A 22314-nucleotide genomic window follows, 5' to 3' on the forward strand; every position below is an offset into this window, starting at 1 on the left:
ATTTCAAAGAAGTTTTTTTGCCAAAAAAATGTGCCATTTGGACATTGAAAAGTATTGGTTTGTCAAATTTTGGCGGAATTGTTCGTTTTTGAGAAAGACTGGCTGATAACTTTTTTTTATGTGTCAGCTTTGCAAATTGGACAAAAACTGTAGGACAAGTATCATTTTTATATACAGTAAGTAGCAAACTTGATCTTTTTGTCACAAGAAATGAATGGATTTTTTTGTCCAAAAGAATGTTTTTGGAGCAATCGTGAACATTCGTGGCACACTGAAAAACCACAACGTCAGCAACTTAAGTGTAAAAAAACAAACCAAAAAAAAAAAGACTATTTATTGCTTGAAGTTTTGTGGAATGAACAAGTGAAGCCAAAGTGTCGTCGTCAAGGCGTCAGTCTTTGGTGATGCCGATCAGTCATGTTTTTTTTGTTGTTTTTTTGAGAAAAAAAAAAGCCAAAAAGTCTCCCGACGTCCCATTTAAAGTCATTGAGGCGGCCGTCACATGTCGTCGTCTTCGTCTTCGTCCTGAGAGGAGCCGGCCTGTTGGGCCGCGGCGGAACCGGCCGCTGCCGCGGCTGCCGCCATCTGGGCCTGCTGCGCCGCCTGCTGCATCTGCAGCCATTCCTGCTGGGCCAGCTCCGCCTGCTGCTGCCGCGCCTGTGGTCAACCACACCAGTTAGCGTTAGCGACACTTAAAATACAACCAGTAGCTAGTGAGAACTGCTGCGATTCACAGAACCAGATGTCCAATCTGTTTGAAGTGGGAGGGATGACAGCGAATGAAGGAAAATTCATCCGCTGCCAGCCTGCCCCTTTAAAATGATTGGACATCTACTAGCAATAAACTCATTTTAATAAATGGCAAAAACATGAAAAGACCATTCCTTGCCCCTACCAACATGGCCACCCTGAGGCACCGTTCCCATCAAAGTCAATGCATTGAGATTCAAATGAAGCCAGAACTAGCGTATTTCACCCCCCAAAAGCCCATACCAAAAAAAAATAACCCTAACCCTTGCCACATGTCAAATCAATTTTGCCAGATGTCAAAAAAAAATGCCACAGGACAAAATCAATTTTGCCACACAGCAAAAAAATGCCACATGGCAAAAATAATGCTAAATGGCTATATCCATTTTGGCACATGGCAAAAAAATGCCACGTGTCAAAACCCATTATGCTACATGGCAAAATCCATTTTGCTCCAAAAAAGCCCAAAACAATGCCACAAAATACATTTTGCCACATGGAAATAAACTGCCACATGTCATATCAATTTTGCCACATAGCAAAATAAATTTCGCCACGTGGTAAAAAAACGCGAGATGGCAAAAAAAAATGCTACATGGCTAAATCCTTTTTGCCACATGGAAAAAAATGCCACGTATCAAAACCCATTTTGCCACATGGCAAGATCAATTTTGCCCCAAAAAAGCCCCATAACCAAAGAAAGAAAAGAAAAAAAACAATGCCACAAAATACATTTGTCCACATGGTAAAAACTTGCCACATGTCAAATCAATTTTGCCACATGGCAAAAAAAAATGCCAAATGGCAAAATCGATTTTGCAACATTGTAAAAAAAAATGCCACATGCCAATTCAATTTTGCCACGTGACAAAAAATTGCCACATCAAAATACATTTTGTCACATGGCAAAATCAATTCTGCCACATGGCAAAAATGCCACATGTCAAATCAATTTTGCCATGTGGTAAAAAAAAAAAGCCACATGGCAAAAGAAAAATGCTACATAGCTAAATCCAGTTTGCCCCATGGCAAAAAATGCCACGTGTCAAAACCCATTTTGCCACATTGCAAAATCCATTTTGCCCCAAAAAAAGAATATGCCACAAAATACATTTTGCCACGTGGCAAAAAAATTAGGGCTGTCAAACGATTAAAATGTTTAATCGAGTTACTTACAGCTTAAAAATTAATTAATCGTAATTATTGCAATTAATCGCAATTCAAACCATCTATATAATATGCCATATTTTTCTGTAAATTATTGTTGGAATGGAAAGACAAGACACAAGATGGATATATATATTCAACATGCGGTACATAAGGACTATTTGTTTATTATAGCAATAAATCAACAAGATGGCATTAACATTATTAACATTCTGTTAAAGTGATCCATGGATAGAAAGACTTGTAGTTCTTTATGAAAAATGTTAGTACAAGTTATAGAAATTTTGTATTAAAACCCCTCTTAATGTTTTCGTTTTGATAAAATTTGTAAAATTTTCAATCAAAAAATAAACTAGTAGCCCGCCATTGTTGATGTCAATAATTACTTACACTATAAAATTAGCCGCACCCAAACGCCAGCAGAGGGCAGCAAAACTCCGCAAAACAAAATTACCAAGTGGGCCTTTCACTCAGATTTAAATCTGTCTGAGCTGGGCAAGTGCGTTAATTGCATCAAATATTTTAACGTGATTAATTTAAAAAATTAATTAACGGCCGTTAACGCGATAATTTTGACAGCCCTAAAAAAAATGCCATGGCAAAAAAATGCCACATGGCAAAATCAATTTTGCCACAACAACAATGCCACAATATACATTTTGCCACATGGCAAAAATGCCATATGTCAAATCAATTTTGCCACATGACAAAATCCATTTAGCCCCATAACCAAAGAAACAAAAAAAAAAACAATGCCACAAAATACATTTAGCCACATGGTAAAAAATTGCCACATGTCAAATCAATTTTGCCACATGTAAAAAAAATGCCACACAGCAAAATCAATTTTGCCACACAGCAAAAAAATGCCAAATGGCAAAAAAAATGCTAAATGGCTAAATCCATTTTGACACATGGCAAAAAAATCCCACGTGTGAAAACCCATTTTGCTACAAAAAAAGCCCCATACAAAAAAAAACAATGCCACATGGCAAAATCAATTTTGCCACATGGTAAAAAAAATCCCACAATGCAAAATCAATTTTGCCACACGGCAACTATCTTACTTGACCTCACTAACACCTATAGACATCCAATCGATTTGAAGCGGGACAATCGCAAGTCACCAGAAATTTGTCGTCATGAGGGAAATTTCGCTTAGTACGACTTTAGATATTTTAACATGATTAACCCATTGGTTGTCGTATAGGCGTCCCATCCGTTTAAAGTAAAAGTATCCCAGAAAACAAGCCAAGTGTGGGTTTACCTTGGCGAAGAGCTCCTGCTGCTGGCGGAGCAGCTCCTCCTCGGGTATGCCCAAGTTCTCCAGGCGTGAGCTGGCCTTCCTCCTCTTCAGGGCCACTGTCTTGCACTCCTGCAACACGTCCTTCACCTCCGCGATGTACGAGGCAAAGCCCAGGCTCTCCAGAGCTGAGTGAGGGACACGGGAAATCCAAGGTTAAGACCGCACAGCAAACGCCCCAAAACCAACATGAAGTGACCCAGGAATTAGCAGAAATTAGCTTGGCAATGACCCCAAATTACAGGAAGTGATTCATTTACAGAAAGTGACCTGCAAATGCCTTAAAATCAACAGGAAATGATCCAAAATGTACAGGTAGTAAGCCCTGAATGCCTCAAATGTACCAAAAGTGACCCCAAATCCAAAGGAAATGACCTGTAAATGTCCTATAATCAACAGGATGGGACGCCCGAAATGCCCCAAAATATACACGAAGTGACCCCAAATCAACAGGGAGTGACAAATAAACCCAATGTTTCCGGGAAATGCCATAAAATCAACAGGAAATAATACAAAACATACTGCAGGTGATCCCTGCATTCCCCAAGTTGTACACAAAGTGACCCAATATCAACAGGAAGTTAAAAGATAGTGAGCCAGAAATGCTTTAAATTAAAAAATGAGGTGACACTTCAATCCAACCTGGCCCCCAGTGACCCAAAATCAACCCGAATTGACCTAAAATCAACAGGAAGTAACTTGGAAATTCCCCAAAACCTACAGCAAGTCACCTGAAATGCCACAAACCCAAAAGGAAGTCACCTGGAAATGCCCTACGGTCAACAGGAAGTGACCGGGAAATGCCCCAAAGTCAACAGGAAGTGACCCAGATTATTACAAACATCAAGGCAGTGACCCCAGAATGCCACAAAATCAACAGGACGTGATCCAAAATCAATGGGAAGTGACCCGGATTATTCCAAACAGCACAGACGTGACCCCAGAATGCCTCAAAATTAACAGGATGTGACCGAAAAACAACAGGAAGTGACCTGGACTATCACGAACATCAGGAAGTGACCCCAGATTGCCTCATAATTAATAGGAAGTGACCTAAAACCAACAGGAAGTGACCTGGGAATGCCCCAAAGACAAGAGGAAGTGACCAGTCTTAACACAAACATCATGCAAGTGACCCCAGAATGCCACAAAATTAATAGGAAGTGATCCAAAATCAACAGGAAGTGACCTGAAATGCCACAAAACCAATAATAAGTGACCTGGAAATGCCCCACAACCAACAGGAAGTGACCTGGGAATGCCCCAAAGCCAACAGGAAGTGACCAGTCTTATCACATACATCATGCAAGTGACCCCAGAATGCCTCAAAATTAACAGCAAGTGACATAAAATCAACAAGGAGTGACCTGGAAATGCCACAAAATCAATAGGAAGTGATAAAAAAAATCAACAGGAAGTGACCCAGATTATCACAAACATCATGGAAGTGACCTCAGAATGCCTCAAATTAACAGGAAGTGACAAAACTCAACAGGAAGTGGCCAAAAATTCACAGGAAGTGACCTGGAAATGGTGTTATGCTTGTATAGCGCTTTTCCTGCCACAAAACTAACAGGAAGTGACCTGGACATGCCCAAAGGTCAATAGGAAGTGACCCAGATTATCACAAACATCATGGAAGTGACCCCAGAATGCCCCAAAACCAATAGGAAGTGACTCGGATTATCACCAACATCATCGAAGTGACAACAGAATGCCTCAAAATTAATAGGAAGTGACCTAAAATCAACAGGAAGTGACAAGTAAATGCTACAAAATCAACAGGAAGTGTTCCAAAATCAACAGGAAGTGACCTGGAAATGCCCCATAACCAACAGGTAGTGATTCAGATTATCACAAACATCATGGAAGTGACCCCATAATGCCTCGAAATCAACGGGTTGTGTGCTGGTATTGACACAAAATCAACAGGAAGTGACCCAAAATCAACAGGAAGTGACCTGGAAATGCCACAAAACCAATAGGAAGTGACCTGGAAGTGCCACAAAACTAACCGGAAGTGACCTGGACATGGCCTAAGGTCAACAGGAAGGGACCCAGATTATTACAAACATCACGGAAGTGACCCCAGAATGCCCCAAAACCAACAGGAAGTGATCCAATGTCAACAGGAAGTGACTCAGATTATCACCAACATCATCGAAGTGACAACAGAATGCCTCAAAATTAATAGGAAGTGACCTAAAATCAACCAGAAGTGACAAGTAAATGCCACAAAATCAATAGTAGGTGATACAAAATTAACAGGAAGTGACCCAAAATCAACAGGAAGTGACCTGGAAATGCCACAAAACCAATAGGAAGTGACCTGGAAGTGCCACAAAACTAACCGGAAGTGACCTGGACATGCCCAAAGGTCAATAGGAAGGGACCCAGATTATTACAAACATCATGGAAGTGACCCCAGAATGCCCCAAAACCAACAGGAAGTGATCCAAAGTCAACAGGAAGTGACTCAGATTATCACCAACATCATCGAAGTGACAACAGAATGCCTCAAAATGAATAGGAAGTTACCTAAAATCAACAGGAAGTGACAAGTAAATGCCACAAAATCAATAGTAGGTGATCCAAAATTAACAGGAAGTGACCCAAAATCAACAGGAAGTGACCTGGAAATGCCACAAAACCAATAGGAAGTGACCTGGAAGTGCCACAAAACTCACCGGAAGTGACCTGGACATGCCCAAAGGTCAATAGGAAGGGACCCAGATTATTACAAACATCATGGAAGTGACCCCAGAATGCCCCAAAACCAACAGGAAGTGATCCAAAGTCAACAGGAAGTGACTCCAATTATCACCATCATCATCGAAGTTACAACAGAATGCCTCAAAATTAATAGGAAGTGACCTAAAATCAACAGGAAGTGACAAGTAAATGCCACAAAATCATCAGGAAGTGATCCAAAATCAACAGGAAGTGACCCGGAAATGCCCCATAACCAACAGGAAGTGATCCGGATTATCACAAACATTATGGAAGTGACCCCAGAATGCCTCGAAATCAACAGGAAGTGACCTGGTATTGACACAAAATCAACAGGAAGTGACCCAAAATCAACAGGAAGTGACCTGGAAATGCCCTAAAATCAACAATGAGGCAATACTTCACAACCAACCCGCCCCCTGGTGACCCAAAATCAACCGGAAATGCCTCAAAATCATCAGGAAGTGACACGGAAGTGGCACAAAGATCAACAGGAAGTAATCCATAACTACCCTATTATTAAAAAGGAAGGGACCCAAAATAAACTCATTGCCTACTATTGCCAGCAATAGACATCCAATTCATTTAAACTGGGAAATTTGGCTTCCAAAGCTCATCTCCCAGTGCCATTGACGGCCTTAGACGTCCAATCCATTTTGACTGGGGGGCGAATGAACCTAAATGAATTCGACATCTAGCTGTCATCGAGTTAGCTACCCAAACTACCTTTATGAACACTGAATGACGGGACGCCCACGTCATCAAACAACGACACAAAAACTTATCCTCACCGTTGATGACGTGCTCGGGCGAGATTGTCTTCTTGTCCGACTTGTTGCAGACCTCGTTGGCTTCCGAGGAGATGAGATGGATAAACTCCGTGCAGCAGTTGACCACTAGCTCGCGTGCGTCGTTGGCCACGCGCACGTTGGGCAACGTCTCCTTAATCATCTTATTAATGGCGGCGCGCGGGATGGTTAGGTCGTCGTCGTTGCCGGATGACGAAGCCATGACGTCAAAAAGACAAAAATAACACAAACAACAAAAAAGACCGTCCGCTATCCTGCGGCTAAGCTAACACCGCAACAGAAAGCGAAACTACTCCCCGCATTGAACCCCAACGATTAAATTTCACAAAAAAAAGCCTCGTCGGAAGGAAGAAAAACGAGTTTTAACGGAAAGTTAACTGTTTAGCGGCCGTGTTTGGTCAACGCCGAGCAGAATAAGAGCGACAGCATGGCTAAAGCTAAGCTAAAACCGGGCTAACAAAGGAAGCGCTCGCTCACACGCAAAGTTTCAAAGCGTGGATCCAAAAATTGGATTAAAAGGCGTCACTTGAGAGCCGTGCAAATCGACGCTTCCATGAAACGCGTGCAAAGAACCGTTGGCTGCGTTAAAAATAAATCCCGAGCAACGTTAGCCAACATTGGTGCGGATGTGACGTAGAGACAAAACCGGATGTCGTGTCGCTTTAAAAATAAAGGAAATGTCGCGACTTGTTTTCGTCCAGACTTCTCTCTTCACCGTTATGTGTAAATATAAATGCTATTTTTGCTAAATTTATTTAGGTTTGGTTCTAGAAAAGAAAGAAAAGTTACGAGTAGGAGAAAAACAAAAAAAAAGAACTACAAAAAGCTAATTCTGGGGCGAAATTGCATGGGGATTCTAGGTTCTCAAAGCTTTTTCCCCTCACTTTCTGTTAATTTTCGGGCAATATTACGTCACTTCATTGTTCGTTCTTTGTTTGCTAATGACTCGGCTTGACGTCTAATCGTACAGTTCTGCCGAAGTTTGACAAAAACGTCATACAAAAAAATGGACTTGCACATTAAAAAAGAATCACAATTAGTGGACATAATTTCCCCCCTCACCCACCCCCCAGAAAAAAATCCTCAAAGTAGCCTAAAAGTAACCAGATGTGACCAGAGAATGCTCGAAAATCATCAAAAAGTGACCTGTAAATGCACGAAAAACAACAGAAGGTGCCATAAAATCAATGGGAAGTGACCCGCAAATGTCTTGAAATCAACAGGAAACTCTCTAAAATGTACAGGAAGTGACCTGGAAATGCCCCAAAATCAACAAAGTGACAAACAAAAAGGAACTGACCTAGAAATGCCCTCAAATCAACAGGAAATTATCCAAAATTTACAGGAAGGGGACCCGGAACTCCCTAAAATGTACAGGAAGTTATCCGGGAATGCCCCAGGAAGGGCCAAATGAACATAAATTGACATGTAAATGCACTAAAATCAACAGAAATGAACAGCAAAATGTACATCAAGTAACCCCAAAGACCCCAAAAATGTATTGGATGTTAAAGTGACCCAAAATCAACAGGAAGTGACCTGAAATGCCCCAGAATGAACAGAAATTGATAAGGAAATGTACTCAGATCTGGAGCTGCAACGATAAATCGATTAACTCGAGTATTCGATTAGAAAAACATATTCAAATTAAATTTTATTGCTTCGAGGATTCGTTTATTTAAAGTGGCGTTGTAATGGTTTATTTTGAAAGTGTTTGCATTTAGTTTTTTTGATTCGGGTGGATACACTGCCCACTGGTCTTGTCTCATTTCACATACTGTAGCTGAATCCAACTGCTCCCTGTTAAGACCAACATAAGTTTTTGTTGCGCTAATGTTTTTTAATGCATTCGTAATTTTGTTTATAGATATATTTAGCCGTTTTTTGTGGGAATATGTATTTGAACCTTTTGTTAAGAGCATTGTAAAAGAAATAAAAAATAAAAAAAGACATTAGCATTTTATAGCATTTAAGCTACCGGACTTTTGCTATGTAATTTAGCCAATTGTTCCATCCATCCATCCATTTTCCATGCCGCTTTTTCCTCACAAGGGTCGTGGAGGTGCTGGAGCCTATCCCAGCTAACTACGGGCAGTAGGCAGGGGACACCCTGAAATGGTTGCCAGCCAATCACAGGGCACCAGTTGTTCCTTTGTTGTACATAATCCTTTGTTGTACATAGATCCTAATTTTTTTTAATACCGTTTTTTTTTTTTACCCGGTTACTAGATTATTCGAACTAACTAGTTCATTGATTAATCGACTACTAAAATAATCGATAGCTGCAGCCCTACTCAGATCAAAAGCTAATGATCCAAAAGTGTACAGGAAGTGGCCTGGAAATGCCCCCAAATCTACAAAAAGTGACAAATAAACAGAAAGTGACATGTAAATGCCCTAAGATTAAAAAAATAAAAAGGTCCAATATGTACAGGAAGAGACTCCAAAATCAACAGGACAACTGTAAGTACCCATATATTAACACAGAAGTGACCCAAAATGAACTAATTGGCTGCCATTGACAACAATATACTGTATGTCCAATTCACTTATAATGGAAGGACTTGACTGTGAACGCTCATCTTTTAGTGACATAGATGTTCAATCCATTTGCCCCTCCAAGTCCAAATGAAATGGACGTCTAGTGCCGTCCAATACATTTTGAATCAATATGGCAAAACGTCTTTACAAATGTACAGTATATCATAAAATATAGTTTATAAAAATTAAAAAAAAAAAAAACACTAGTCATAACAATTTGTTTACGTGTAGTTTATTACCATCTGGTGGTCATATGGTGAAACGCAAATTGCCGCCATATACAGTATTTTAAACTCATTTAATCGGGAAAAAAAATCATTAGAATTTGCGATGAGCTCAATTATGTCTTTAATTGTCTTCCACAATAGCATCCCTCGGTCACATGGTTGGCATATGGATTACAGATTAGTGTAATCGCATTTAATCCCGCTTTTGTTGTCATTAAAATAGCTCAGGCATAAATGCAACATCAGCAACACTGACTATGGAAGGGAAAAAAAGATGAATATCTTCCATAAAATTCTACTATTGTGATTTATTTATTTATGATTTATTGATGTTTCACCTCTTGATGCCTGAATGAATAAAACTAAATACAGAAAATTAAATTGAAAAAATACAGCAAAATATGAGAAAATCCTAAAAAAAAAAAAGAAAAAAGATATATAGATATACGTAAATGTAAATATGCAAAATTAATTAAAAATAAGAATTTTGGTTTATAAATTATTGAGATTTTTTTTTTTTTTTTTGAAAATGTCTAAATTAATACCAATAAAAAAAATAACATTTTCAAAAAATATATCAATATTTAATCATATAAATAATATAATACTAATAATAATAATATTTAAGAAAAAAAAAGTGATTAATTAATGAATAATACAAGATTAAAAAAACAAAAAATAATTAAAATGACTAGAAATGAATTAAAAATCAACAAAATAATGAAATTAAAATTAACTATTGTTTAAATAAATAAATATTATAATAAAGATTTTTTTATGAAAACAAAATAGATAAACAAATATGTAAAAAAAATGAAAATTGAAAAAAAGTTTTTTAAAATATTATTTAAGAAAATAAAAGTGGTAAATTAATAAAGATAAAAACACAAAAATTAGTAAAAATTACTAGAAATGAATTAGAAATAAAATATTTAAATTAAAAATTAAATAGATTTTTTAAAATATTTAAATATTATAATATTAGTTTCTATAAACATGAAAACAAATTTATATTTTAAAAGAATAGAAATTGAAAATAAATTCTATTTAAAAATATTTAAGAAAATAAAAGTGATTAATAAATAAAGATAAAAATAAAAAATAAGTAAAAATAACGAGTAATAAGTTATAAATAAACAAAATATTTAAATTAAAATAACATATAACATTTTAAACATATATATATTTAATTACTATAATAGATATTTTTTATATAAACATGAAAATAGATAAAATAATATATAAAAAATAAAAACTTAATATTCATTGATTTAATAACAATATAATAACATAGAAATATAATAATAAAAACCTAATGAAATACAGTACATCAAAAAAGTAGGCATTTATTCATGTATTCCTCTTTTGTATTTAATTTTTATATTTTCCAAAACATTTTCCTTTTTTTGTTTTGTTTTTTTAAATATTTTTTCATTATTTTCTTCGTTTTTAATGATTTTATTTAAAAGTGATTTTCCCATTTTTGTTGTATTTTCACTTTAATATTCCATATTTTATTCGTATTATTTTTACGTCATTCCCTTCCCCAATACTTTTTGATGTATGTATAATAAAAGTCAATTCCGGCATCAAGGGGTTAATTGTCATCCCAAAACAAAACTAAACGTCCAAAAGCGCCACCTAATGTTCGAATGTTAAATTGAGCGTCTGTGGGCGTGGCTATCCCGGCCCCTTCTCAGCTGCTTTGGTCCAGCGTGAAGCTGCGCCTGCTCCTCCAACGCAGCAGCTTGAGGAAGTTGAGGCTGGCGTTGAAGATCTTGTCGTGTTCAAACACCATCTTGTAGAAGGTGTCGATGGGAAGGTCGCCGTTGGGGTCGGCGTACTTCAGCGTGGTCATGGGCGTGTATAGCGTGTTGGTCTGGTGACGGAACGGAGGGTTGTCGGACGTCATGATCTTCAGTGTATGCTAAAGGGAAGAGCAAAGACGTGTCAGATCCTGGATGTGGACTGTAGGAGCAACTGAAGTCCATCTAAAATGCTAATTTAGCAGGAATTTTACGAATGTGCTCAAATAGGTGCTCCTGTATTATCTCCGGGGCGTCTTCTTCTGCAGTAACTTTAACAGTTGCCAAACTAGGTGCTCCTGGAGTCCCTTCAGGATGTCTTACTCTTGGAAGTTACTCCTACAATCCATGCTCAAACTCCTTCACAAGGTACTCAAGCAGGAACTTGAACAAGTTGCCAAACTAGGTGCTCCTGGATTAACTCCATGATGTATTTCTCTGGTAGGTTTCTCCTGGAGTACATCCTAGAACTCCTTCATTAGGTGCTCAAGTAGGAACTTTAACAAGTTGCCAAACTAGGTGCTCCTGAGTTCTTTCCAGGAGGTCGTCCCCTGGGAAAATTCTCATGCAGTCCATCTTCAAACTCCTTCACAAAGCACTCAAGCAGGACCTTGGACAAGTTGCCAAACTAGGTGCTCCTGGATTACCACCAGGAGGCCCTCCTCTTGCATGTTTCTCCTCGAACACTCCCTCAAGGCGCACAAGTAGGATCTTGAAGAACGTGCAAAACTAGGCTCTCCTGGACTATCTCCAGGAGGCCCCCCTCTGGTAGGTTTCTCCTGGAGTCCATCCTGGAACCACTTCACAAAAAGCTCAAGTAGAAACTTTAACAAGATGCTAAACTAGGTGCTCCTGAATTACCTCCATGTGGTCTTCCTCTGCAGTACCGTTAATAAATTGCCAAATTAGGTGCTCCTGGATTACCTCCAGGATGTGTTTGTCTGGGTAGTTTCTCCTGGAGTCGCTCCTGGAACCTATTCATATGGCGCTAAAGTAGGAACTTTTAACAAGGTGCTAAACAAGGTGCTCCTGAATTACCATCAGGACGACTTCCTCTGGTAAATTTCTCCTGGAAATAATCCTGGAACTCTTTCACAGGCCTTCAAGCAGGAACTTGAACAAGTTGCCAAACTAGGTGCTCCTGGATTACCTCCAGGAGGTATTCCTCTGGTAGGTTTCTCCTGGATTACATTCTGAATTCTCCTCACAGTGAGCTCAAGTAGAGACAAGGTGCTAAACTAAGTGCTCCTAAATTACCTCCAGGAGGACTTCCTCTGGTAGATTTGTCCTGGAATCAATCCTGGAACTCTTTCACAGGCACTCCAATAGTAACTTTAAAAAATTGGCAAACTAGGTGCTCCTGGATTACTCCAGGAGGCCTTTCTCTTCCATGTTTCTCCTGTAACCCTCCAAGGCGCACAAGTAGGAACTTTAACAAAGTGCTAAACTAGGTGTTACTGGGCCCTCCCCTGATAAGTTTCTCCTGGAGTCTACTTGGAACCTCTTCATTTGGTGCTTAAGCAAACACTTTGACAAGGTGGTAAACTAGGTGTTCTTGGGTCCTCCTCTGATAAGTTTCTCCTGGAACCACTCCTCAAGAAATATTTTTGGATTATTTCCATGAGGTCTTCCTGTGGTAAATTTCTCCTGGAATCCATTCTGGAACTCCTTCAAAATGCACGCAAGCAGGAACTTTAACAAGGATGGTAAAGTAGGCGTTTCTGGGCCCTCCTTGATTAAATTTCTCCTGGAACACCTTGTCAAGATGCACATGTAGGAATTTGAACAAGGTGCTAATTTCTCTATCTGGAATCCTTTTATAATGTGTTTAAGCAGGAATACTAACAAGGAGATAAACTAGGTGGTTTACCTCCAGGAGGCCCTCCTCTGGTAAGTTTCTCCTGGAACCCCATCGCAAGGCGCACAAGCAGGAATTGAACAAGGTGCTAGACTTGGTGCAAATTCATCAGGGAGCTCCAAGAGTCCAATTTAGAAGCTCTATGAGAGTAATTCTGAAGGCGGCTAGGGAAGGAAACCTCTGGAATTCCTCAAGCAATCCTTTGTGGAGTCGCTTTGTTGAGTAATCTTTAGTCAGACCTTTGTAGTTGCTACTAGAGTTGTTCCAGGTGTCCTTATTGCAGTGGCAATTGAATGAGCTACACTAGGCACCTGCCATGGTACACCCAGAGTTGCTCCTGGAGTTGCTGCATAGTCAATTAAAATAGAGATCCAAAAGTCCTCCATTAAGTTGTTTTAAATGGAGCTCCCAAGAGGCCCTTAGTAGAGACACTGGCAAAGTGATCTAGGAGTCACTTACAGAAACGAAAAGTGACTGTGAGAGCTGCTCTGGCACTTTACTTCTGGAATCCTTTCAGCAAAATGTGATTCTGGGGTCTCCTCTTGGAGTAGCTGAAGTGAATACTCTGGAGGTAACACTCAAGTTCTTATTCGAGTCATTCCAGGTGTCCCACTGACGTGGCACTTACAGGAGCTACAGTAGGCGCCTAGTAAGGTTCTCCCAAAGGTGTTCCTGGAGTTGCTCAACAGTCACATGAAAATGGAGGTCCAGAAGTTGCTCCTCGGGTCTCACATCAATTCCTTCAGTTGGGAAACTGGCAACGTGATCCAGGAGTCGCTTACAGAAAACGAAAAGTGACTCTAGGAGCTGCTGTAGAACTTTCCGTCTGGAATCTTTTCAGTGGGACGTGATTCTGGAGCCCCCTCTTGGAGTACCTGAAGTGAGTACTCTGGAGGTAACGCTCAAGTTGCCATTCGAGTCATTCCAGGTGTCCCACCGAAGTGGCACTTAGAGGAGCTACATCGTGTAAGGTTCTCCCAAAGTTGTTCCTGGAGTTGCTCAACAGTCACATGAAAATGGAGGTCCAGAAGTTGCTCCTCGAGTCCCACATCAAGTTTCTTCAGTAGGGAAAATGGCAAACTGATCCAGGAGTTGCTTCAGCGACTCTCAGAGCGGCTCTGGCACTTCTTCTGGAATCCCCTCAGTGGGAGGTGATGCTGGAGTAGCTCAAATGAGTACTCTGGAGTCAACTTTGGTGCCCTTACTTGGCGGTGCTACACTAGGCATCTGGAAAGGTACTCCCAGAGGTGCCCCTGGAGTTGCTGCAGAGTCAGTTCAAAAAGGAGGACCAGAAGATGTTTCTAGAAGTCACTCCACAAGTAGTTTCGGAAGAAGCTTTGTGCTTTGGGATAGCCTTTTCGGAGCCACTCCTTCAGGTGCTTCAGCTATGTGCTACATGGAGCAGTTGTAGAAGGTGTTGTCGCAGGAAGGACTCCTAAAGCTCTAACCAGAGATGCTTAGGTTGGCTCCTGGAGCAACATCAAGTGGCACTCTGGCAAGATTCTCAACCTGAACTTCTCCTGGAGACACCTACCTCAGCCACGTCCTCTGCCGTCTGACCCAGGGTCTCGAAGATCTGCTTGTAGTTCTTCAGGTATATGTTGGTGAACATGTCCGCCGTCACCGCGTCGGCGTTACTCAAGTCCGTTTTCAGAGCTTCTTCGTACACCTTACGCTCAAACTCGGTGATGACCGGACCTGGCTCGATCAGGCTGATGCTGAAAGCAAAGAGACGAAGACGCCCAGTCAAAGGTGGGACACGTGGACTTCTCCATCTAGTGAACGTGCCTTACTTGAGCTTGAACCTCAGCGCTTGCACCGCCAGACTCTCGCAGAAGCCCTCAACGGCAAACTTTGACGCGGCGTAGACGTCATTGAAGAGGATGCCTGGAGGACGTAGGCGGAGTTTGGGTCAAAAGCGTCCAAACCAGCCGAGTAAGAGCAAGTCCCACCTTGAATGCCCATGACGCTACTGATGACAACGATGTGACCTCTTTTGCGCCGCTTCATGTCGGGAAGGATCTCCTTGAGCAGCCTGACCAAGCCAAAGAAGTTGGTGTCCATCACCGTCTTCATCTCGTCCACGGATTGGCACTCGATGGGTCCGATCAGGCCCATGCCGGCGTTGCTAACTGAGGGAAACGGCACATGTCAAACAAACTGCTAGCTAACCAAAGCAGGTGTCTGTCAGATGGGCATATATGTCAAATCCATTTCACGTGGGAGGGATGGCAGGGAATGTGCCAGCCCTCCCTCACTTCAAATGGAATGGATGTCTAGTGCCGTCAATGGCAGCCACAAGGTCAAATAAGCTAGTAATGGCATATTTTTAATTTTAATGACTTTGATGGGAAAGTCGCCTTGGAGCGGCCATGTTGGTAGGGGCATTGATAGGACTTTTCATGCTTCTGCCATTAATTTCAAAGAGTTTACAACTAGTAGATGTCAAATCCATTAGAAGTGGGAGGTCTGGCAGCAAATGAACACTACAATTTTTTTTTAAAAGATCAGGAAATGACCCAGAAATTACATGAATTTGTGTTAAGTGACACATAAATGACTGAAAATTAACAGGAAGTGACCTAAAATCAACAGAAAGAGGTCTAGAATTGCCCCAAAATTGACAGGAAGTGATCTGAAATTGCTGCAAAACTAACAGAAAGTGACCAAAACCACCAGGAAGTGACCCAAAGACAACATGAAGTGAACTGGAATTGCTCCAGAATTAACAGAAAGTGACCTAAAATCAACAGAAATTGTTCTGGAATTGCCCTAAAATTAACAAGAAGTGACCCAAATTTGACAGGAAGTGACTCGGAATTGCCCCCAACATTAAAAGGAAGTTACCCAAAATCAGCAGGAAGTGATCTGGAATTGCTGCAAAATTAACAGACAGTGACCAAAACCACCAAGAAGACACCTAAAATCAACATTAAGTGACGTAGAACCTGCCCAGAATTAACGGGAATTGACCCAAAATCAACAGGAAGTGACCCACAAGTGCTCCAATAAGCAGAAACGTACCAAATATAACAAGAATACACAATCAAAATGCCTGAAAATTAACAGGAAGTGACCTAAAATCAACAGAAAGAGGTCTAGAATTGCCCCAAAATTGACAGGAAGTGATCTGAAATTGCTGCAAAACTAACAGAAAGTGACCAAAACCACCAGGAAGTGACCCAAAGACAACATGAAGTGAACTGGAATTGCTCCAGAATCAACAGAAAGTGATCTAAAATCAACAGAAATTGTTCTGGAATTGCCCTAAAAATAACAAGAAGTGACCCAGATTTGACAGGAAGTAACTTGGAATTGCCCCCAACATTAAAAGGAAGTTACCCAAAATCAGCAGGAAGTGATCTGGAATTGCTGCAAAATTAATAGACAGTGACCAAAACAACCAAGAAGAGACCTAAAATCAACAATAAGTGACGTAGAACCTGGCCAGAATTAACGGGAATTGCCCCAGAATTAACAGGAATTGACCCAAAATCAACAGGAAGTTACCCACAAGTGCTCCAATAAGCAGAAACGTACCAAATATAACAAGAATACACAATCAAAATGCCCACAAATCAACAGGAAGTGACCTGGCGTGGCCCCAAAAACTAACAGAAAGTGACCAAAACCACATGAAAGTGATCCAAAATTAACACGGAGTGTCCTGGAATTGCCCCAGAATTAACAGGAAGTGGCCCAAAATCAACAGGAAGTGACCCACAAGTGCTCCAAATCAAAAAATCAACTGGAATAAACACTCAGAAATGGCCAACAAGGGAGTGAGCCAAAATCCATAGGAAGCAGGCACGTGCAGGAGAAGGGGGCTGGGGCTTGAGCACCTGCCCCTTTGCCCCTACATGCCCAAAGTGCCCTTTTGACTGGGCTGTTATTTGTTTTTTTTGTTTGTGCGTATGTGTGTGCTGGCCAACTGAGCAGACACGCCACTGAGTACTTTACCTGACACTGAAAACACCTTTAAAAAAAAAAAAGTGTGCAGCTAAGCCACCGCATTTTTTTGCCAGCGCTGCCAAAAGTAGATCTACCAATTTCACCGATGAGACGTCGCAACAATAATCACATGACTCCATTATACCCATGAGACGCAATCTTGCTGTTCTATCTTCACGCCAGCTTGTACAATCACATGGTGTCCTTAAAGCACCGTAAAAAATCAAGTATTTGACATAGAGCGCTGCCGCCAACATGATTTAAAAGTGCAGATTTTAACCTCTCTCCCAGTTTTTATTTGGCACCGACTGACCACGGAAAACTGGAGATATGGTCCTTTTAATTTCATAATAGTAACAAGGAAGGAACTAATCACTATTCAAACTAGGAACTATTTTCTCCACTAGAGGGCACTCCTGCTCTTTGGACTGATAATGTGTTGAGTTAATTATCGAGGGTTGATTGAATATTTGCATTCCTCTGTCTAGTCCCTCTTTTGCTCTCCTTGGCCAAGAAAACTGAGTGTCTTCTCTCCTTATTTTTGGGTAATTTTACAAATGTCTACCTAAGGGTCTATTTTTGAACTTGACACTATTCAAACTAACTAACTGTTTTCTCCACTAGAGGGCACTCCTGCTCTTTGGACTGATAATGCTTCATTTCTGTCATTATTTTCCTCTCGCCAGAATTCAATGTTGTTGTTTTTTTTTTTGTATTTCTTCGTCTTAATGTGTTTATGTAATTGGTAATTGTACAGTATCATTATTAGAACATTTCATCTAGATCAGACATGTCCAAAGTCCGGCCCGGGGGCCAAATGCGGCCCGTGGTCAGATTTCATCCGGCCCCCAGCCTCTGTCATAAAATCAATAACGTCTGGCGCGCACACAGACTTAATAAATTGGTCAGCAGTACTGCTACATGCATATGAAGTAGCTTACACACTAAATGCTGCTCCTCATTTACCCACTATAGGCAAAGTTTTTGTTTGAGCGAATGTTTTTTTAATGCATTCTTAATTGAGTTTGTAGGTATATTTAGCCGTTTTTTTTGTGGGAATATGTGTCTGAACCACTTGTTAAGAGCATTTAAAAAAAAATAAAAAATAAAAAACTTTAGCATTTTATAGCATTTAAGCTAGCAGACTTTTTCTATCCAAGTTAGCCAATTGTTCTTTTGTTGTACACAGATCCTCATTTAAAACAAAAATTATATCGTTTGAGGCTCAGCTCAGGTGTTTTAATTTTTCATGTTCCTTATCCGATTACTCGATTATTCGAACAAACTAGTCCATCGATGAATCGACTACTAAAATATTCGATAGCTGCAGCCCTATAATGAAGCAAATGTGACACACAGAAAGGCTTGCTAAAATTTGCTTAAATATATTGCTGTACGTAAAGGACGTCAGCCAAGGTCGGCCCCCCAAATTTTTACCACACCAAATCTGGCCCCCTTTGCAAAAAGTTTGGACACCCCTGATCTAGATAATTTTGTGCTGAGAAAAAAAATACCATTGTCTAAAAAAAATCAAAAATGTAAGCAGTTACTCACAATGTTACTCATTACTTGAGTATTCTTTTCACCAAATACTTTTTTACTTGTACTTGAGTACATTTTTTGGATGACTACTTTTACTTTTACTTGAGTAATATTATTTTTGAAGTAAGGCTACTCATACTTGAGTAAAATTTTTGGCTATTCTACCCACTTTTGTTGAGGGATTTAAAGAAAAAAAAGGAGCTAAATGAGGTTGCTAAAGGCAGTGGATCCCACATCAGCTGGGTGAAGAGCACAATAGGTAGAAATAACACAGTTTGTAAGGATATTCACATATAAAATCCAACAATTATAAACACAATTACAATGTTATTGTTATATAACATTTTATGTACTTATTTTATTAATTATTAGGTGCTAGAGTTGTCAAGTATGGATAATAATGAAATAATAGTGTTTAAAAATCTGTGAAATCTACATCCTCCAAAAGAAAAGAGACAAAGACTTAGTCACAGCCAAAAGGTGTTGATGACAGTGTTGATTTCTATTCACTATTCCCCCCTCCCAAGTCTGTCACAGTCACAGCCAATTATACTGTAAAGCTGGTTAAACTGGAAGGTCTATTAAATTCTTATTCATGTGCCTCTTTTGATCTATGAGCACCTGCCCCGGAAGTGACCCGGAAATGCCCCAAAATCACTGGGAACTTGAAGTAGAAAAGTGCATTCCTTTGGATTTCTCTTGGAAACATTTGCGGGTCAGGCGAAAACGGCGGGAACGCTCACTAAGGATGTCCACCCTGCGTTCGGGGAGGCTGTCCACGCAGGCCTTGATGGAGGCCTCGTCGCAAACGTCCAGCTGCTTGATCTCCAGCGTGCGGCCCAGGGAGCGACCGGCCGCCTCCACCAGCGCCTCGCCTTTGCTCACGTTCCTCATGGTGGCGTACACTGTGGCGAAATGATGAGCCGACGTGAATTCAAGGGTATTCAAATGAATTTACCGTGTGTCCATTTTTTTTTTGTTTTGTTAAGCAGCATTCTGAATTTAAATAAAAAGGAAAATATTTTTGTTTGATTAATGTAAAAAAATGTAACACTGTACTATGAATGAACATTTTAAAAATAATGAACCCTCCCAGCCAAATGGATTGGACGTCTACTTTGTCAATGGGTTAAATGTTTTCATTAAAAAAATACGTTTAAAAAAATTTTATGACATGTATAAAATGGAAATGGAATTAAAATATATTTTTTTATAATATTTTTATAACAATACATATGTATTTATGATAATAATGCATATGATATCAAATTAATTATACATATAAACTATGTAAAATAATAAAAATAAAATATATTATAGAAAATATATTCAAAAAATAATATATGATAGAACAAAATTTATATTTTATGATTCTTCTTATAACACAAATATGCATTAAAAATACATATATAAAAAATAATGCATAAAAATAAACTATATAAAATATATATATAAAAACTACATTAATGCATAAATTATTTTTAAATTACCAAAAAATATTAAATAAATTATATTTTTTTTTTAAATAGTCATATAATTGAATTAAGTAAAATAATATATATATATATATTTTTTAGCATAATACAGTACGTAAATATATATATATTTTAATTTAGATAATAAATGATAACATTATACGAATATTTTAAAATATATTTAGAATACGTTAAGGCATATACTTTTTTTTTTTTTTAAAGGAAAAAATATACACTGTATAAAATGAAATATATAGAAAAAAATCATAAAATGTAATGCATATATAATAGAATAAAATGATGAAATAGAAAAAAATATATTTTAATTATTGTAATATGTATTTATAATAATGCATACAAAATTACACATATAAACTAAATATATATATAAAATGTTTAAAATATACTTATATGATAGAACAAAATTTTATAACTTATTCAAACACAAAATATATTTCAAATTCGTACATAGAAATGCATCATGATATAAAATTGTACGTATGAATTACATCAAATATTTACAAAAAAATATATAAAAATTCATGCATATTTAAATGACAAAAACTTTTTTTAAAATTACTAAAAGAATCAAATACATGCATTGTTTACAAATATATATAATAAATATTTTTTAAATTTTTGTTTATTGGCATTTTTCTACAAGCATCTACATTTTATTTTTCATGCAGGCCCCCCCCCCCCAAAAAAAAACATGCAAATTTTTTACCCATAAATCTCTTCTTCTCATCCTTGGCAATACGCGCGGCGAGCGCCAGGCCGATGCCGGAGGAACATCCCGTGATGAGGACCACCTTCTGAGCCATCTTGCCAGCGGACGGGCGAGAAGACCGTGCGCCTCCTCCCTTAATAATTCCCGCCGCTTAATCCCGCCGAAACGCTGACGCGCGACAAACAAAGACACGCACGCACACATGCAACACCTGTTCCCATGTTTATTGAAAAGCGTCTAAACTCGCTCGCAAGCAGGCAGGAAGCATAGAAAGGAAAATTCCACTCAGAGTCATGTGACTAAAATGACAGGATGTTAGCGTATTTGCTTGCACAAAGTGACTAAAGTATCACAGTGACCGTAGATGGTTCCGTTTAACTCACTGGCGTTAGGCGTCCAATTCATTTTGAAGGGGAGGGGCCTATGAAGGGTCACTTCCTGTACAATTTAGTCGTCACTTTATATTTTGGACTATTTGTTGTTTATTGTGGTATATTTTCAGCTCACTTCCTGTACATTTTGGATCATTTGTTGTTGGTTATAGGGTATTTCAGGTCACTTCCTGTTAATTCTGGGGCATTTCCTGTAGATTTTAGTTTACTTCCTGTACATTTTGGGTCATTTGTTGTGGATTGTAGGGTAATTTTAGGTCACTTCTTGTGGATTTTGGGTCACTTCCTGCTAATTTGAGGTCACTTCCTGTTAATCCTGGGGCATTTACAGGTCACTTCCTGTATATTTTGGGTTATTTGTGGTTGATTGTAGGGTATTTTTAGGTCACTTCCTGTAGATTTGAGGTCATTTGTTGTTGATTGTAGGGCAATTTTAGGTCACTTCCTGTACATTTTGGGTCATTTGTTGTTGATTGTAGGGTAATTTTAGGTCACTTCTTGTGGATTTTGGGTCACTTTCTGTTAATTTGAGGTCACTTCCTGTTAATCCTAGGGCATTTACAGGTCACTTCCTGTATATTTTGGGTTATTTGTGGTTGATTGTAGGGTATTGTTAGGTCACTTCCTGTAGATTTGAGGTCATTTGTTGTTGATTGTAGGGTCATTTTAGGTCACTTCCTGTGGAATTAGGTCACTTCCTGTACATTTTGGGTCATTTGTTGTTGGTTATAGGGTATTTTCAGGTCATTTCCTGTTCTTTGGTCAGTTCCTGTTAATTCTGGGGCATTTCCTGTGGATTTTAGTTCACTTCCTGTACAATTTGGGTCTTTTGTTGTCGATTGTAGGGTAATTTTAGGTCACTTCCAGTACATTTTGGGTCATTTGTGGTTGATTTAGGGTAATGTTGGGTCACTTCCTGTTCTTTGGTCACTTCCTGTTAATCCTGGGGCACTTACAGGTCACGTTCTGTAGATTTCAGGTCACTTCCTGTACATTTTGGGCCATTTGTTGTTGATTGTAAGGTAATTTGAGCT

General features: G+C 39.1%; 2 protein-coding genes across 2 annotated transcripts; both read right to left on the bottom strand.

Annotated features, from left to right (window-relative positions):
- Positions 1-319: 319 nt before the first annotated feature.
- Positions 320-7427, bottom strand: dr1 (down-regulator of transcription 1). Its single transcript, XM_057841602.1, has 3 exons — positions 6742-7427; positions 3185-3348; positions 320-657 (listed from the first exon to the last, which is right to left on the bottom strand). Exons 1-3 carry the CDS (start codon positions 6959-6961, stop codon positions 499-501), a joined length of 543 nt encoding a protein of 180 aa, XP_057697585.1. The 5' UTR covers positions 6962-7427; the 3' UTR covers positions 320-498.
- A 3468-nt stretch (positions 7428-10895) lies between these two features.
- Positions 10896-21721, bottom strand: zgc:109982 (uncharacterized protein LOC553564 homolog). The gene is made up of 6 exons (XM_057840367.1): positions 20886-21721; positions 19427-19588; positions 15143-15322; positions 14984-15077; positions 14725-14908; positions 10896-11454 (listed from the first exon to the last, which is right to left on the bottom strand). Exons 1-6 carry the CDS (start codon positions 20980-20982, stop codon positions 11224-11226), a joined length of 948 nt encoding a protein of 315 aa, XP_057696350.1. The 5' UTR covers positions 20983-21721; the 3' UTR covers positions 10896-11223.
- Positions 21722-22314: the final 593 nt, after the last annotated feature.

This window comes from Corythoichthys intestinalis, chromosome 7, assembly GCF_030265065.1.
Source record: "Corythoichthys intestinalis isolate RoL2023-P3 chromosome 7, ASM3026506v1, whole genome shotgun sequence".
Lineage (NCBI taxonomy): Eukaryota > Metazoa > Chordata > Actinopteri > Syngnathiformes > Syngnathidae > Corythoichthys > Corythoichthys intestinalis.

Excerpts from the sequence above, each read along its gene's own strand:
- zgc:109982 (XM_057840367.1), bottom strand. The coding sequence starts at position 20,982 with ATGGCTCAGAAGGTGGTCCTCATCACGGGATGTTCCTCCGGCATCGGC. Across the intron at positions 19,589-20,885 it reads TGAGAAGAAGAGATTTATGG|TGTACGCCACCATGAGGAAC; the intron begins GTAAAAAATTTG and ends ATTTCGCCACAG. Across the intron at positions 11,455-14,724 it reads CGGCAGAGGACGTGGCTGAG|CATACACTGAAGATCATGAC; the intron begins GTAGGTGTCTCC and ends TCTTCCCTTTAG.
- dr1 (XM_057841602.1), bottom strand. The coding sequence starts at position 6,961 with ATGGCTTCGTCATCCGGCAACGACGACGACCTAACCATCCCGCGCGCC. Across the intron at positions 3,349-6,741 it reads GCCCGAGCACGTCATCAACG|CTCTGGAGAGCCTGGGCTTT; the intron begins GTGAGGATAAGT and ends TCCCTCACTCAG. Across the intron at positions 658-3,184 it reads AGCAGGAGCTCTTCGCCAAG|GCGCGGCAGCAGCAGGCGGA; the intron begins GTAAACCCACAC and ends GGTTGACCACAG.